Raw genomic sequence first — 17,288 nt, 5'->3', positions numbered from 1 at the left:
GGGAAGTCTTGCTAATAGGTGATTTTAACATGCCGGATGTTGATTGGGGTATCCCTATTGCAGAGTTTTCTAGAAGTAGGGAGATCCTGGATTCTCTACAAGGAGAACTGTTCCAGCAGTTGGTAATGGAACCCCCGTGTGATGGGGGTCATACTGGACTTAGTGCTTACAAACGGGGAAAGTGTTTCTAATGTTACAGTAGGTGATCATTTGGCATCCAGTGATCACTGCATGGTACGGTTTAATATTAAGTTGGATATAGAGAGGGCTCATTCAAAAGCAAAGCTTATAGACTTTAAAAAAACTAACTTTGTTCGGATGAGGGATTATGTCAAAGAATTGTTGTCTGGGTGGGAACGTCTGGAAGGAGTGGAAATGCGGTGGGCAAAACTGAAAGGAGTAATTATAAGGGTGACAAACCTTTTTGTGAGGCATGTAAGTAAAAGTAAGAGGAAAAGAAGGCCACTTTGGTTCTCAAAAGTAGTAGCTGAGAAGGTAATGAATAAGAGGTTAGCTTTCATAAAGTACAAAAGATCGCAGAAAGAGAAAGACAAGCAAATATATTTGGAAAAGTTAAGAGAGGCTGGTTGAGTAGTCAGGAAAGCAAAGATGCAAATGGAAGAAAAAATAGCTGACACGGTAAAATGGAAAGACAAGACATTTTTTAGATATATTAGTGATAGGAAGACGTGCAAAAGAGGCATTGTGAGACTCAAAGGTGAAGGGGAGGAATATGTAGAAGCTGATAAAGAAAATGACAAATTGCTTAACTGATATTTCTGTCCTGTGTTCACGGCTGAAGCACTGGGAGTGGGACCGCAGAAGACAAATGTGAATAGGGATGGAGGAGTAATAGACCCTGATCGATTTTCAGATGGTTGTGTTCATGAGGAGCTAGCAAAAATAAAGGTAGACAAAGCAATGGGGCCGGATGGTGGACATCCTAGGGTGCTGAAGGAACTTAGGGTAGTTCCGCTGACTGACCTTTTCAATGAGTCTCTAGAGTTGGTGGTGGTACCAGAAGACTGGAGAAGGGTGGATGTGGTCCCTCTCCACAAAAGTGGAAGTAAGGAAGAAGTAGGGAATTACAGGCCAGTAAGTCTGACTTCTGTGGTGAGCAAATTAATGGAAACACTTTTAAAACAGAGAATGGTCAAGTTTCTGGAATCCTGTGGATTACAGGTCCAGAGGAAACATGGATTCACTAGAGGCAGGTCTTGTCAGACAAATCTGATCAATTTCTTTGACTGGATGACCAGAGAATTGGATAGAGGATGTGCGTTAGATGTAGTGTATTTAGATTTTAGTAAAGCCTTTGACAATGTTCCACACAGACGTCTAATAAATAAACTGAGTGCCCTTGGGGTGGGTCCAAAAGTGATGGGTTGGGTCAGGAACTGGTTGAGTGGAAGGGGACAGAGGGTAGTGATCAGTGGAGATTGCTCTGAGGAAAGCAATGCTACCAGTGGTATGCCTCAAGATTCTGTTCTTTTTAACAATTTTATAAATGATATTGCTGAAGGGTTGTCGGGTAAGATTTGCCTCTTTGCGGATGATACAAAAATCTGCAATACAATAGACACGCCGGATGGTGTGAATAACATGAAGAAGACCTGGAAAAGCTTGAAGAATGGTCTGAAATTTGGCAGCTAAAATGTAATGCTAAGAAATGCAAGGTCATGCATTTGGGGAATGGTACAGTTTAGGGGGGTGAAGAACTTATATGCACGATGGAAGAATGGGACTTGGGTGGGATTGTATGTGATGATCTTAAGGTGGCCAAACAGGTTGAAAAGGTGACGACGAAAGCTAGAAGGATGCTAGGTTGCATAGGGAGAGGTATGGCAAGTAGGAAAAAGGAGGTATTGATGCCCCTGTGTAAGACTTTGGTGAGACATCATTTAGAATATTGTGTGAATTCTGGAGGCCACACCTTAAAAAATATATAAAAGGATGGCGTTGGTCCAGAGGAAGGCTATTAAAATGGTGTGTGGTCTTCGTGATAAGGCGTAAGGGGACAGACTTAAAGATCTCAATCTGTATACTTTGGAGGAAAGGCGGGAGAGGGGAGATATGAAAGAGACGTTTAAATACCTACGTAATGTAAATGCGCATAAGTCGAGTCTCTTTCACTTGAAAGGAAACTCTGCAATGAGAGGGCATAGGATGAAGTTAAGAGTGATAGGCTCCGGAATAATCTGAGGAAATACTTTTTTACAGAAATGGTGGTAGATGCGTGGAACAGTCTCCCGGAAGAGGTGGGGGAGACAGAGACTGTGTCTGAATTCAAGAGGGCCTGGGATAGGCATGTGGGATCCTCAGAGAGAAAAAGAGATACTGGTTACTACGGATGGGCAGACTGAATGGGCCAATTGGCCTTTATCAGCCGTCATGTTTCTATGTTTCTATTAGGCACGTGGGATCTCTGAGAGAGAAAAAGAGATAATGGTTACTACGGATGAGCAGACTGGATGGGCCATTTGGCCTTTATCTGCCATCAAGTTTCTACGTTTCTATATGGTATCGGGACTGGAGTACTCCAATCCAAAAATTATCACACTAGGACATGGGGACTTCATCAACAAGATTACTGGTTATGGCAAAGATGCATCATCCTAGGGACTAGGAATGAGACACCTGAACCCCCTACGGTAACAGATAATCCAGTGGGATATCTATGTGCACCACTCTAATACCCAGCCCAAATTGCTCCCTACATATTAAAATGCAGGTACTGTGGAGGAAAACTGGAGGAGAAAGCACAGACTGTGTTTGCTCCTGAACACAAAAAAAAGCAACTGTGTCCTTCTCTCATGAGCTGTCTACAAGGAGTTAGCCTGAAATCTGTATCATGTTGCAGTGACTTGCATCTGGTCATAGATTAGCTTTTTCCAAATCATCTCTTCTGTTCTTACGCTCTTTGCCTCTCCCCTCCCTCTCTATCTAAACCTTTTACTGCTCAGACCATAATTCTGGGATGTTACATCTGATCTCAATCTCTCATATTCAGCATGCTATATCTTGGATTATGCCATATATCCCACAGCTGATGAACTGTCCTAGACTAGCTCGTTTTCTGCTCTATACAAGAACATTTCAGAGACTGCTAAAGCACTTTTCAAGCTGAGAGGTCCACAGCAACCATCTCTTCATCCCGTCCAAGAATGCACAGCAGTTGGGGCTGTGAGCTGTCTCTAGTATGCAGTTTCTGGTGCCTCAAAAGATGACCCCTCTGGCCAAATCTCTTGCCACAGTCCCCACATTGATAAGGTCTCTCCCCGCTGTGCGTGTTCTGGTGCATTCGGAAATGTGACTTCTGGTTGAAGCTCTTCCCACATAAAGTACATTTGAAGGGTCTGTTGCCAGTGTGGATATTCTGGTGCATTCGGAAATGCGACTGCTGGTTGAAACTTTTGCCGCACTCGGTACATTCGTAGGGTCTGTCTCCGGTGTGGATCCTCTGATGCCTCTTGAGTGTCCCTGTTCGCTTGAAGCTCTTCCCGCACTCGGTGCATGGATAGGGTCTTTGCCCCGTGTGAATTCTCAGGTGGGTGATCAGAGTGCCCTGTTGGTTGAAGCTCTTCCCACACTCCGTACACTTGTACGGTCTCAGCCCCACATGAATCCTCTGGTGTGTCTTCAGTGTTCCTTTGTGGTTGAAGCTCTTACCACACTCGGGACACTGAAATGGCCTCTCTCCAGTGTGCGTGCGCTGATGCATTATAAAGTCCGACCTCTGACTAAAATTCCTCCCGCATTCAGCGCATCTGTGAGCGCCTTCTCCCGTGTGGATTTTCTGGTGCCTCATAAAATCAGATTTCTGGCCAAAGTTCTTGCCACACACTGTGCAGTGGTAAGGCCTCTCTCCCGTGTGAATTTTCAAGTGTCGTACAAAGTCCGACTTGGGGCTGAAGACCTTATCACACTGAGGACATATGAAGGATCTTTTTCCTTTGAGCGTACACACGTGCGATGAAAGGTATTCTTCATGGCTCAAGCTTTTCCCACATTCAGAACAGATAAATGATTTTTGTCCAGTATGTGTTTCTAGGTGAACTTCTAAACGCCCCTTATTTTCAAACATATCATAAACTTCAGGACACTTGAAAGCTTTCTCTGGAGCTAGACTGCTCGGCCGGGCAGTGCTGCCTCTGGGGTCAGTCGCACATTTCGCTCTCACCACTGAGCCCTTCTGTTTTCCATTTAAGTTACTCCTGTTGTCTGTTTCTCTCTCTGGACATGAGAGTTTGTTTTCTGGGTCATCTTTCTGAGAGCCGATCTGGACGTCCTGCGGTTCAATGCCATCCTCCATGCCTGATTCTATTCACCTAGAAGAGAGACAGAGAAAAGGACAGAGATAAGAAAAGGAGAGGGTAGGGGGTGATTCATTCTACCAGCTGGGGATCTAGGAGGTCAATGAGAAGGGTTTGAAGGGGTTAAACCTGAAGACACCTCAGGGAAGCCACAGGCCCTGCAGAATAATCTGGAAAACACAAAGAAAAAAAGAAGCAGAGGGCACCTTTGAATGTATTCAACCCAGCCAGCCAGGTTTTCAGGATATCTGCAATAAATATTCAGAAGATAGATTTGCAAAGAAAGGAGGAAGTGGATGCAAATCTCATGAATACCCCAAGGACCGTGTTCAGAACCAGCTTGCGGCCCACCACTGGTAACATCCCTTTTCGAGTGAGCTCCGAGTGATTTGATAACACTGTTAAGGCATCTAAGACTATGTTCTAGGCCTCTGGAGAGAAGTTGGTTTTCCGTAAGTATGTTTTGACAAATGGAGAAAGTTTCTTAGCTGCGGGTGTTTCTTTTTCTACCAAAATACTATAGTATTTCCCAGGCCCTCATTTTTTAGCATGTCAGTGAAGCAGAGGGAAGATCCTAGAGTGGCCAGAGGCATAAACTGATTTTAAGCAGACTGAAAACAAAATATTTTGAGATGATGCCTACTTCTCCAAAGAGGCCTGCAGCCAGTCTGTCTCCTTCACACACATAATAAACACATATCCCACCTGCCTTCAGCCAATCTGCCCTCCCTCCCTCTCTCATATCCCACCTGCCTTCAACCAATCTGCCCTCCCTCTCTCATATTCCACCTGCCTTCAGACAATCTGCCCTCCCTCCCTCCCTCTCATATCCCACCTGCCTTCAGCCAATCTGCCCTCCCTCCCTCTCATATCCCACCTGCCTTCAGCCAATCTGCCCTCCCTCCCTCTCATATCCCACCTGCCTTCAGCCAATCTGCCCTCCCTCCCTCAAATATTCCACCTGCCTTCAGCCAATCTGCCCTCCCTCCCTCTCATATCCCACCTGCCTTCAGCCAATCTGCCCTCCCTCCCTCTCATATCCCACCTGCCTTAAGACAATCTGCCCTCCCTCCCTCTCATATCCCACCTGCCTTCAGCCAATCTGCCCTCCCTCCCTCTCATATCCCACCTGCCTTCAGCCAATCTGCCCTCCCTCCCTCTCTCATATCCCACCTGCCTTCAGCCAATCTGCCCTCCCTCCCTCTCATATCCCACCTGCCTTCAGACAATCTGCTCTCCCTCCCTCTCATATCCCACCTGCCTTCAGCCAATCTGCCCTCCCTCCCTCCCTCCCTCTCATATCCCACCTGCCTTCAGCCAATCTGCCCTCCCTCCCTCTCATATCCCACCTGCCTTCAGCCAATCTGCCCTCCCTCCCTCTCATATCCCACCTGCCTTAAGACAATCTGCCCTCCCTCCCTCTCATATCCCACCTGCCTTCAGCCAATCTGCCCTCCCTCCCTCTCTCATATCCCACCTGCCTTCAACCAATCTGCCCTCCCTCTCTCATATTCCACCTGCCTTCAGACAATCTGCTCTCCCTCCCTCTCATATCCCACCTGCCTTCAGACAATCTGCTCTCCCTCCCTCTCATATCCCACCTGCCTTCAGCCAATCTGCCCTCCCTCCCTCTCTCTCATATCCCACCTGCCTTCAGCCAATCTGCCCTCCCTCCCTCTCTCTCATATCCCACCTGCCTTCAGCCAATCTGCCCTCCCTCCCTCTCTCTCATATCCCATTTGCCCACAACCAGTCTGCCCCGCTTTCTTTCGCTATCTTTCAGGTAGTTTGATGAGTTTGCTGTCTTATCAGATTGCAGTAGGTCTTACATGTTTACAACATTCTGGGGTAAAAGCAGGCTCTATAGAAAGGACGGACTACACCTCGCCGAGCAGGGAGCGAGGGTCCTGGCTGAGAACTTAAAGAAATTCATTGAGAAGGCTTTAAACTAAAGATTAGGGGACAGCCGACAGTCAACAACCGGTCGATGGCCCGGACACCAGGTAATACTAAGAATGCAACTTCAAGTAACCACACCGATATAGGGCAAGAACGTGAGGATACTACGAGAGCCGACGAAAAGGAACAAATGGAGACAAAAAAGGATGTGAGGACCATTAATCCCAGTAATGTAGCACGAACGGAAATTAGATGTATGTACACGAATGCCAGAAGCTTAGGAAACAAAATGGGCGAGCTGGAAGAAATAGCAAGAAGAAAACAACTGGATATCATAGGAATAACAGAAACATGGTGGAATGAAGAGAATGAATGGGATACGGCATTGAAAGGCTACAAACTTTATAGAAGAGATAGGATTGGGCAAAAAGGGGGAGGTATTGCCCTGTATGTTCAAGAAGAAATAGAGTCTGTTAGAGTAGGAGAGACAGAAGCAAATGGCAAACTAGAATCACTCTGGATAAAGATTCCTGGATATAAAGAAGCAGACATACAAATTGGACTTTATTATCGACCCCCGGGACAGACGGAGGAAACAGACATTGAATTGATGGAGGAAATTATTCGAAGTAGTAAATCGGGAAATACAACTATCATGGGGGACTTCAACTTTCCAGGGATCGACTGGAAATTGGCAACGTCAAACTACGGCAGGGAATTAAAATTCCTTGAAATGTTAGGAGATTGCTTCCTTGAACAAATGGTAGGACAATCCTAGACTTGGTCATAAATGGCATTACTGGAAGGGCAGCAGATGTGGAAGTTTCGGCCCCGCTAGGGACAAGTGATCATAATATGGTCAATTTTACCTTGGGCATCCGAAAGCGAAAACCAATCAAGACTGAAACTACGATCTTTAACTTTAAAAAAGGCAATTACGACAGCATGAGAACTATGGTTAGAAAACGACTCAGGAAGGACATAGCAGACCTCCGAATAGTTGAACAAGCATGGTCTCTACTGAAAAATACCATCATAGAAGCACAGAATTTACACATTCCGAAGATATCCAAAGGAAGGCGAAAAAAGAACAAAGGAGAACCAGCTTGGTTATCCAAAGAGGTAAAAGATGGAACTCGTTCAAAAAATGGAAACGAGAAAAAACGACGGAAGCCTGGAACAGTCACAAAATCAATCAAAAAAAGTGCCATAAGGTGGTAAGAGATGCCAAGAAAGTCTACGAGGAGAAGATAGTGCAGGAAGACAAAAACTTCAAGCCCTTTTTTAGATATATAAAAGGAAAGAAACCAGCAAGAGAGGCAGTGGGCCCTCTCGACGATCTAGAAAGGAAAGGGTCAGTAAAAGAGGACAAACAGGTTGCCGATAGGTTGAATTCATTCTTTGCCTCAGTCTTCACAAATGAAGACACTTCAACAATGCCAGCCACAGGGAGAATATTCACCGGCGAGATAGAGGAAAGCCTCACAACAGTAAATGTGACGTTGGAAATGATTCATGTTCAGATTGACAAACTTAAAAGCGACAAATCCCCAGGACCAGATGGAATTCACCCGAGGGTATTAAAGGAACTTAAGGAGGAAATTGGTGAACTATTGCAATCCATAGCTAACATGTCAATTAGAACTGGGCAAATACCAGAAGACTGGAGGATAGCGAACGTCATCTCAATTTTCAAGAAAGGATCAAGAGGGGATCCAGGAAATTACCGACCTGTGAGCCTCACATCGGTTCCAGGGAAGATGATTGAAACACTAATTAAAGATAACATTGTACAACACTTGGAGGATCATAATCTATTAAGGGCTAGTCAGCATGGCTTCAGGAAAGGGAAGTCATGTTTGACAAATTTACTGCAATTCTTTGACAAAGTGAACAAACAAATGGATAGTGGCGATCCAGTGGATATAATTTACCTGGACTTTCAGAAAGCGTTTGACAAGGTCCCACATGCAAGGCTCATGAAGAAACTACTATGCCATGGAGTAGGGGGGAGAAGTGCACAGATGGATCGGAAAATGGCTAGAAAACAGAAGGCAGAGGGTTAGCATAAATGGGAAATACTCGGACTGGGAGAAAGTGACTAGCGGCGTGCCCCAGGGCTCGGTTCTTGGACCTATCTTGTTCAATATTTTTATAAACGACCTGGAGGAGGAAACATCATCCAATATAATTAAGTTTGCTGATGATACAAAACTATGTCGGGCGGTTGGCACTCAAAGGGACTGTGAGGACCTCCAAAAGGATCTGAACCAGCTGGAAACTGTACAGAGCCATGGTGAGACCGCATCTGGAATACTGTGTTCAATTCTGGAGGCCACATTACCGTAAGGATGTGCTCAGAGTTGAATCGGTTCAGCGGATGGCCACCAGGATGGTCTCGGGGCTAAAGGGTCTCCCGTACGAAGAAAGACTGAGCAAATTGCAGCTCTACACTCTCGAGGAGCGTAGGGAGAGGGGAGACATGATTGAGACATTTAAGTACATCACGGGACGGGTAGAGGTGGAAGATGATATCTTTCTTCTCAGGGGACCCTTGACCACAAGAGGACATCCGCTCAAGCTCAGGGGAGGGAAGTTCCGTGGAGACACCAGGAAATACTTCTTCACGGAGAGAGTGATTGAGCATTGGAACGAGCTTCCAGTGCAGGTGGTCGAGGCACGCAGCATCTCAGACTTCAAGAACAAATGGGATACCTATGTGGGATCCCTACGAGGTCATGCCAAGGGATAGGGTCACTAGGACTGAATGAGCGGGTCAGTAGAGTGACAGTATAATTACAATTATTCTTTAGGGGGTCAGTAGACTTAAGAGGGTGGGTAAATAGTGTGGGCAGACTTGATGGGCTATGGCCCTTATCTGCCGTCATCTTTCTATGTTTCTATGTTTCTATGAAACTTGGGCGAACAAATGGCAGATGAACTTTAACATAAACAAATGCAAGGTGATGCACCTAGGAAAGAAAAATAAAGAACATGAGTATATGATGATGGGGGTGAAGTTAGCAAAATGCACACAAGAAAGGGATTTGGGGGTACTGATTGACAGTACCCTTAAACCATCGGTACAATGTGCGGCGGCGGTGAAGAAAGCTAACAGGATGTTGGGCATAATTAAGAAGGGGATTACGAGTAGATCGGAAGAGGTCATAATGCCGCTTTACAGAACAATGGTCAGACCGCATTTAGAATACTGTGTTCAACACTGGTCTCCATACCTTAAGAAAGATATAACTCCGCTGGAGAGAGTGCAGAGACGAGCCACGAAACTAGTCAAAGGGATGGAGCACATAAGCACATAAGTATATAAGCACATAAGCAATGCCTCTGCCGGGTCAGACCTGAGGTCCATCGTGCCCAGCAGTCCGCTCACGCGGCGGCCCAACAGGTCCAGAACCTGCGTAATAATCCTCTATCTATATCCCTCTATCCCCTTTTCCAACTGGAAATTGTCCAATCCTTTCTTAAACCCCAGTACCGTACTCTGCCCTATTACGTCCTCTGGAAGCGCATTCCAGGTGTCCACCACCCGCTGAGTAAAGAAAAACTTCCTAGCATTTGTTTTGAATCTATCCCCTTCCAATTTTTCCGAATGCCCTCTTGTTCTTTTATGTTTTGAAAATTTGAAGAATCTATCTCTCTCTACTTTCTCTATGCCCTTCATGATCTTGTAGGTCTCTATCATGTCTCCTCTGAGTCTCCGCTTTTCCAGGGAGAAGAGCTCCAGCCTCTCCAATCTTTCAGTGTATGAAAGGTTTTCCATGCCCTTAATCATTCGTGTCGCTCTCCTCTGCACTCTCTCAAGTATTGCCATATCCTTCTTAAGGTGCGGTGACCAATACTGAACACAGTGCTCCAGGTGTGGGCGCACCATTGCCCGATACAACGGCAGGATGACTTCTTTCGTTCTGGTCGTAATACCATTTTTAATAACACCCAACATTCTGTTTGCCTTCTTCGCGGCTGCTGTGCATTGCGCCGTTGACTTCTTTGTTGTATCCACCAGTACACCCAAATCTCTTTCAAGGTTACTTCCCTCTAATACTAATCCCCCATTTGGTAGCTGAACATCGGGTTCTTTCTCCCTATATGCATGACCTTGCATTTCCCTACATTGAATTTCATCTGCCATTTATTCGCCCACTCTTCCAGTTTGCTTAGGTCCCTTTGTAGGTCCTCACACTCTTCCATAGTTCTGACCCTTCTACAGAGTTTAGTGTCATCCGCAAATTTTATAACTTCACATTTCGTCCCCGTTTCCAGGTCATTAATAAATACATTGAACAGAAGCGGTCCAAGTACAGACCCCTGCGGAACTCCACTCGTGACTCCTTTTTCCTTTCCACATGTGCCCGAGTATGTTTGTTTTGTCAGTTTGTTTTTCCCCCTTTTTTAAAAACTGTACAATTTATATTTTATTGTTAATCGCTTAGTACGTAATAAGCGATGCATCAAACCTGATTAAACTTGAAACTTGAAACTTATTTGGTAGCAAACTACAGGCAAAATCATCATTTTAATAGTTTGGACTCTCCCCCACCAAGAAAGATGTAATGGGTTCCAATGCTCACACATTTCTTTGACTTTCAATTATAAGGATTTTTCATTTACTGTCATTGTGTCTTCCAGAGGGTTGGAAAGATGAAGAGTTTTAAAGGCTATACACAAACTTTTAAACAGACATTTGGATTACAAAGATGGACTCAGGAAACTGGGACTGTTTACCCTCGAGAAGAGAAGACTGAGGGGGGATATGATAGAGACTTTTAAAATATTAAAAGGATTTGATAAAATGGACCAAGATACAGCATTACTAACATTCTCAAATGTGACACGGACTAGAGGTCATAGCCTGAAACTGAGTGGCAGTAGGTTCAGGACAAATGTCGGGAAGTTCTGTTTGGCGCAACGCGTGGTGGGTGCTTGGAATGCCCTCCCCGGGGAGGTTGTGGAGGAGACTACTGTACTGGGATTCAAGCGCAAGTTGGATGCACACCTACTTGCATATCATATTGAGGGATATGGTAATTATGGGTCTCCAAAAAGGAGTACTTAAATGGGCTGCCGCGGGTGCGGATCGCTGGACTAGATGGACCTCGGTCTGATCCGGCGAAGGCGTTTCTTATGTTCTTAAGAAGTCTCTACTACTACTCTTAATTATTTCTATAGCACCACCAGAGACACACAATGCTGCATAGAGTAACAAAGAGTAAGAAAACAGTCCCTGCTCGAAAGAGCTTACAATCTAACAACCTTTTAGATGTTATGGCAAGCTAAAATGTAAAGTTTCAATGTCACCTTAGTAAGGCTAACACATCCCTCCAAGCACAAACACAGTCCACAGCATAACAGCACTGACTCCCAGGACTCGAACCTTTTGCATCGAAAGGCAACACTGCTAATATTACTCCAGGCCCTAAAACACTAATATCCAACCTAGAGAGAAAACAGAGCAAACAGGAAGGCTACAAGCGAGGAAAGACAGCGCATTGATCACACATGGAAAGCATTGAAGACCCTCAACACATAGGAAACAAGGGACCAGCGATCAGAAGGCCAACAACTGAACAGGAACACTCGAGAATGCAGATATCGGAGATAGGGCTTTCCAATTAATAAACTCAAAATAAAATACTTTGTTCGACTTTTATTCTCAGATCATTTTCTTTTTCTGTTTTTTTTCCCTATCTTTGCAGGGTCTTCCGTCTATTTGACATTTATTCTCTCTCCATGTCCACCACCCATCTTCCCTGTCCAGCATCTCCTTCTGTGTACCCGTTTCTATCTTCCCCCTATATCCCTTCCTCTGTGATAAGCATTGACTTCCCTTCCATCCACACAGCCAACCCTAGGGCTAATATCTTCCCTTCCTTCTTCTGTAGTCTTCCCTGCAGTCCGACATCTCTCCATCCATGAGCCTACTTCTTTCCCCATTTCTTTTACTCAGATCTCTGTCATCTAGCATCTCCTCCCCCCCAACCACCACTCCCCCTAACTGGCGTATCTTTCTCTCCTTCTACCCCACCTCCCCATTCCAAATCCACCAGCACTTCTTCCACCACCAGTGGTCCAGTCTTATTTGCCTTGATTGCTTCTGGGAGTATGGCACAGTATTTCAAACAGGCAGCCTTGGTGGGGGTGGGGGTGGGGGTGGGAGGGCTTTCTTAGGCCCACACCCCACCTGCGTGGAAACAGGAAGCTGCATCACAGGAGATCCCCTATTTCCATGACTGTGCTGTAAACTAAACTAAACCTTAAGTTTGTATACCGCATCCTCTCCATAAAGATAGAGCTCGGCACGGATTACACGTAATTCAATAAATGAGGGAAGGACATAATAAGAAATTAGAGGTTATGAAGAGGATAGCTAGCTTTACATTTTAAATAGCTTTACGTTTTGGAGAAAAGCCAGGTACTCATTCCTTCAGAGACTACACACTAAAACAATACCTGACCCAGTTTTTAAAAAGAATTTCAGGGGCGCCAGCCTTGGTTCCCTTCTGATGTCACTTCCTGGTTGTAGGTTCAGGACATGACATCAGAATGGTGCTAAAGCCGTCAAATGCAGTAAGGTAGATGCTGCTTGGTGCCGGTGAACATGTCAAGAAATACATGGGGGCAGGGGGGTACTCAAGCAGCAGGGAAGAATGGGGGGCACACTGTGACAAAGCTAGCACCACCACCCTGGGCACCAACCTCCCGCGCTACGCCACTGGTCATTGGATTAGGAACTGGTTACCTCATGCAAAATTGTCATTTCTTTAATAAGACATTAACTATTTTTTCTGAGGCCCTCCAAGTGTTTTTGGGTTTGATCTAGAGCTTCAGAGACAGTACCGCTGCGTGAAGCCAATTTTATTCCTTTTCCTGTCTAATAGAAGATTAGAATAAAGAAATACCCGGGCAATGCCGGGAAAGCAGCTAGTGGGTATACATTGAAGGAATCAAGGCCCAGATCCACTAAGGGCACGGACTGTATCTGATCCGTGAGCTATCCGATCCGTGTCCGGGGGAGGGGGGGCTGATTCAAGAATCACGCCTCCAACCGACCACCCGGATCGCTCTATAGATGGTTTGCGCATGCATCAAAGAGCAGCAACCATTTATAAAAAAATTTTACTTTTAACTTTTTAGCAAGCCCAGCAAGTCCATGGTTTTAGCCCGCTTTAAACCCGCAGGTTAAAACCATGGACTCGCACTGCGGGGGAAGGCTGGGGCAGAGAGCTGGAGAGTAGGGACAAGAGAGAGCAGGAGAGTCGGGGGCAAGTGAGAGCTGGAGAGTCGGGAGCAAGAGAGCAGGAGAGTCGGGAGCAAGAGAGAGCAGGAGAGTCGGGGGCAAGTGAGAGCTGGAGAGTCGGGACAAGAGAGAGCAGGAGAGTTGGGACAAGAGAGAGCAGGAGAGTCAGGGGCAAGTGAGAGCTGGAGAGACGGGAGCAAGAGAGAGCAGGAGAGTCGGGAGCAAGAGAGAGCAGGAGAGTTGGGGGCAAGAGAGAGCTGGAGAGTCAGGACAAGAGAGAGCAGGAGAGTCGGGACAAGAGAGAGCAGGAGAGTCGGGGGCAAGTGAGAGCTGGAGAGACGGGAGCAAGAGAGAGCTGGAGAGTCAGGAGTAAGAGAGCTGGAGAGACGGGAGCAAGAGAGAGCAGGAGAGTCGGGAGCAAGAGAGAGCAGGAGAGTCGGGAACAAGAGAGAGCAGGAGAGTTGGGGGCAAGAGAGAGCTGGAGAGTCGGGACAAGAGAGAGCAGGAGAGTCGGGACAAGAGAGAGCAGGAGAGTCGGGGGCAAGTGAGAGCTGGAGAGACGGGAGCAAGAGAGAGCAGGAGAGTCGGGAGCAAGAGAGAGCAGGAGAGTCGGGAGCAAGAGAGAGCAGGAGAGTTGGGGGCAAGAGAGAGCTGGAGAGTTTGGACAAGAGAGAGCAGGAGAGTCGGGACAAGAGAGAGCAGGAGAGTCGGGAGCAAGAGAGAGCAGGAGAGTCGGGAGCAAGAGAGAGCAGGAGAGTTGGGGGCAAGAGAGAGCTGGAGAGTTTGGACAAGAGAGAGCAGGAGAGTCGGGACAAGAGAGAGCAGGAGAGTCGGGGGCAAGTGAGAGCTGGAGAGACGGGAGCAAGAGAGAGCTGGAGAGTCGGGAGCAAGAGAGCTGGAGAGACGGGAGCAAGAGAGAGCTGGAGAGATGGGAGCAAGAGAGAGTAGGAGAGTCGGGAGCAAGAGAGAGCAGGAGAGTTGGGGGCAAGAGAGAGCTGGAGAGTCGGGACAAGAGAGAGCAGGAGAGTCGGGAGCAAGAGAGAGCAGGAGAGTCGGGAGCAAGAGAGAGCAGGGGAGTTGGGAGCAAGAGAGAGCTGGAGAGTCGGGAGCAAGAGAGAGCAGGAGAGTCGGGAGCAAGAGAGAGCAGGAGAGTTGGGGGCAAGAGAGAGCAGGAGAGTTGGGGGCAAGAGAGAGCTGGAGAGTCAGGACAAGAGAGAGCAGGAGAGTCGGGACAAGAGAGAGCAGGAGAGTCGGGAGCAAGAGAGAGCAGGAGAGTCGGGAGCAAGAGAGAGCAGGGGAGTTGGGAGCAAGAGAGAGCTGGAGAGTCGGGAGCAAGAGAGAGCAGGAGAGTTGGGGGCAAGAGAGAGCAGGAGAGTTGGGGGCAAGAGAGAGCTGGAGAGTCAGGACAAGAGAGAGCAGGAGAGTAGGGGGCAAGTGAGAGCTGGAGAGTCGGGAGCAAGAGAGAGCAGGAGAGTCGGGAGCAAGAGAGAGCAGGAGAGTCAGGAGCAAGAGAGAGCAGGAGAGTTGGGGGCAAGAGAGAGCAGGAGAGTCAGGAGCAAGAGAGAGCAGGAGAGTTGGGGGCAAGAGAGAGCAGGAAAGTCGGGACAGACAGCAGGAGATGCAGTTGGAAACGTGAACGACTGGTCCTCGCTTGTTTGTTGATTGGCCAGCCCAGTCGGTGTTGCAGTTTTTTTTAGTGAATCGCTGCCTGCCTATATTTGAATGCCGTTCCCCTCATTTGCATGCGCGGAGCAGAGGATGATTGGGACAGAGGTTAGTGAATTGGGTTGGAGGGAAATCGGGTCACAAAGGGGTCGCAAACCGATTGGTTTGCTTAGTGAATCTAGCCCCCAGGCCAGTACTGGACAGGCTTGCACAGCCTGTGTCCCGTATATGAACATTTAGTTGAGAACAGGCTGGGGAGGGCTTTGATGGATGGGATGGTTAAGATGGACTGGAGTGAGTTTTGATGGAGACTCTGATCGACAAGTCGATGAAGTTGTCCGCGCAATGTGCGACAGCGGCAAAAAGATTGAACATAATGCTAGGAATGATAAAGAAGGGGATCACGAACAGATCGGAGAAGGTTATCATGTCACTGTACCAGGTCATGGTGCGCCCTTACCTGAAGTATTGCGTACAGCACTGGTCACCATACATGAAGAAGGACACGGTAGTAGTCGAAAGGGTCCAGAGAAGAGCGACTAAAATGGTTAAGGGGCTGGAGGAGTTGCCGTACAGCGAGAGATTAGAAAAACTGGGCCTCTTCTCCCTCGAACAGAGGAGATTGAGAGGGGACATGATCGAAACATTCAAGGTACTGAAGGGGATAGACTTAGTAGATAAAGGCAGTTGTTCTCCCTCTCCAAGGTAGGGAGACCGAGAAGGCACTCTCTAAAGTTGAAAGGGAACGTAAGGAAGTTCTTCTTCACCCAGAGAGTGGTGGAAAATTGGAACGCTCTTCCGGAGACTATTATACGGGAAAACACCCTCCAGGGATTCAAGATAAAGTTAGACAAGTTCCTGAACGTACGCAGGTAAGGCTAGTCTCAGGGCACTGGTCTTTGACCTAAGGGCCACCGCATGAGCTGGACACGATGGACCACTGGTCTGACCCAGCAGCGGCATCTCTTATGTTCCAGTAGATGGAACTAAGCACACTACCGGGCAGGGTTTCTGGCCCAGAAATACCATTTAAACGACATAATGAATTTATGGAGCATGTATAGTTGGGCAGACTGGATGGACCTCAGGTCTGACCCATCAGAGGCATTGCTTATGTTCTTCTGCTGTCATTTACTATATTACTATGTAGCACGGTGGTTCTCAAACTTTTTTAGATCTGGCACACTAAACAGAGCAAATATATTTTGTGGCACATTCAAATTGAAACTATAAAATTGCAAAACCAGCAAAAAATGACATTTGAGAGTTATTTATTTAAAGTTCTTTAAGCTATGTCTGGGTAACTGTAACAGTGGTGAAACTAAAGTAGATAGAAGAGAACAGCTAATCAATGCGATGGATGGGCTGGGGTTTTTTTTTTTTAGTGTAAATTAACTAAAAATGCTGCTCAATAGTCGACCAGCAAACCCGCATTTCATCATCCATCACCTGCAGCCGTTCTCTTTTTTTTTTCTCAGTTTAATTTCTGTCAGAGCTGATAATCCAAGTTCGTAAAGATACGAAGATCCAAATGGTAACAAAGCCTCGATTGCTTAAAACATACAAATCCAACTAAAATTATTTTCTGTTCATTTTCAAGGGCCAATCGTGTCAAAGAATCATGCTTGTCTGGGTGGTTGGATCCAGACGTACACAGATACATGTCATCTATCTTAACGTATACTTATGAAGGGAATTTTTTAAAATAAAGTAAAATTCTGGAATCTCTTTGGGATGCTGCACTAGCAGAATACCTGACCTGAGTCAGACAGAAGAAGGGAGAAACTGAACTAGAACCCTAAGGAAGAAAGACTGGGACAAGAAATGGGGCTGGAAAGGTGATGGGAGATGCAGAGAAGCAAGAGAACAGCCATGCACTGGAGGGACCATGCAACCCTGGTAGGAAAGCATGCCCCAACCTCCCTCCCTCACTGTCCAGTACCTGAGAAGCCCTCCTCTCCCACCACCACAGGGCCTTTGTGTCTCGCCGGCCTTCCTTCCTTCCTGCACTGTGACTGCATCCGCTGCAGAGGAAGGCTGGGTAACAAGAGACATGCAGGGGAGGGGCACAACATCACCCAGTCCCAGGCCACGCCTGGTTTTCCAGCTGCCCCGTCCCGAAATGCTGATTTCAATGGCAGAGTCAAGAAGAGCGA

At 46.8% G+C, this 17,288-nt stretch overlaps 1 protein-coding gene across 1 annotated transcript; it reads right to left on the bottom strand.

Annotated features, from left to right (window-relative positions):
* Positions 1 to 2,406: 2,406 nt before the first annotated feature.
* LOC117355689 (zinc finger protein OZF-like) lies at positions 2,407 to 17,172 on the bottom strand. Its single transcript, XM_033934609.1, has 2 exons — positions 17,075 to 17,172; positions 2,407 to 4,328 (listed from the first exon to the last, which is right to left on the bottom strand). Exon 2 carries the CDS (start codon positions 4,310 to 4,312, stop codon positions 3,119 to 3,121), a length of 1,194 nt encoding a protein of 397 aa, XP_033790500.1. The 5' UTR covers positions 4,313 to 4,328; positions 17,075 to 17,172; the 3' UTR covers positions 2,407 to 3,118.
* Positions 17,173 to 17,288: the final 116 nt, after the last annotated feature.

This window comes from Geotrypetes seraphini, chromosome 2 (assembly GCF_902459505.1).
Source record: "Geotrypetes seraphini chromosome 2, aGeoSer1.1, whole genome shotgun sequence".
Classification (NCBI taxonomy): Eukaryota; Metazoa; Chordata; class Amphibia; order Gymnophiona; family Dermophiidae; genus Geotrypetes; species Geotrypetes seraphini.
The sequence above is the reverse complement of the archived record's forward strand: the minus strand, read 5'-3'. Positions and strand labels throughout refer to the sequence as shown.

Excerpts from the sequence above, each read along its gene's own strand:
- LOC117355689 (XM_033934609.1), bottom strand. The coding sequence starts at position 4,312 with ATGGAGGATGGCATTGAACCGCAGGACGTCCAGATCGGCTCTCAGAAA.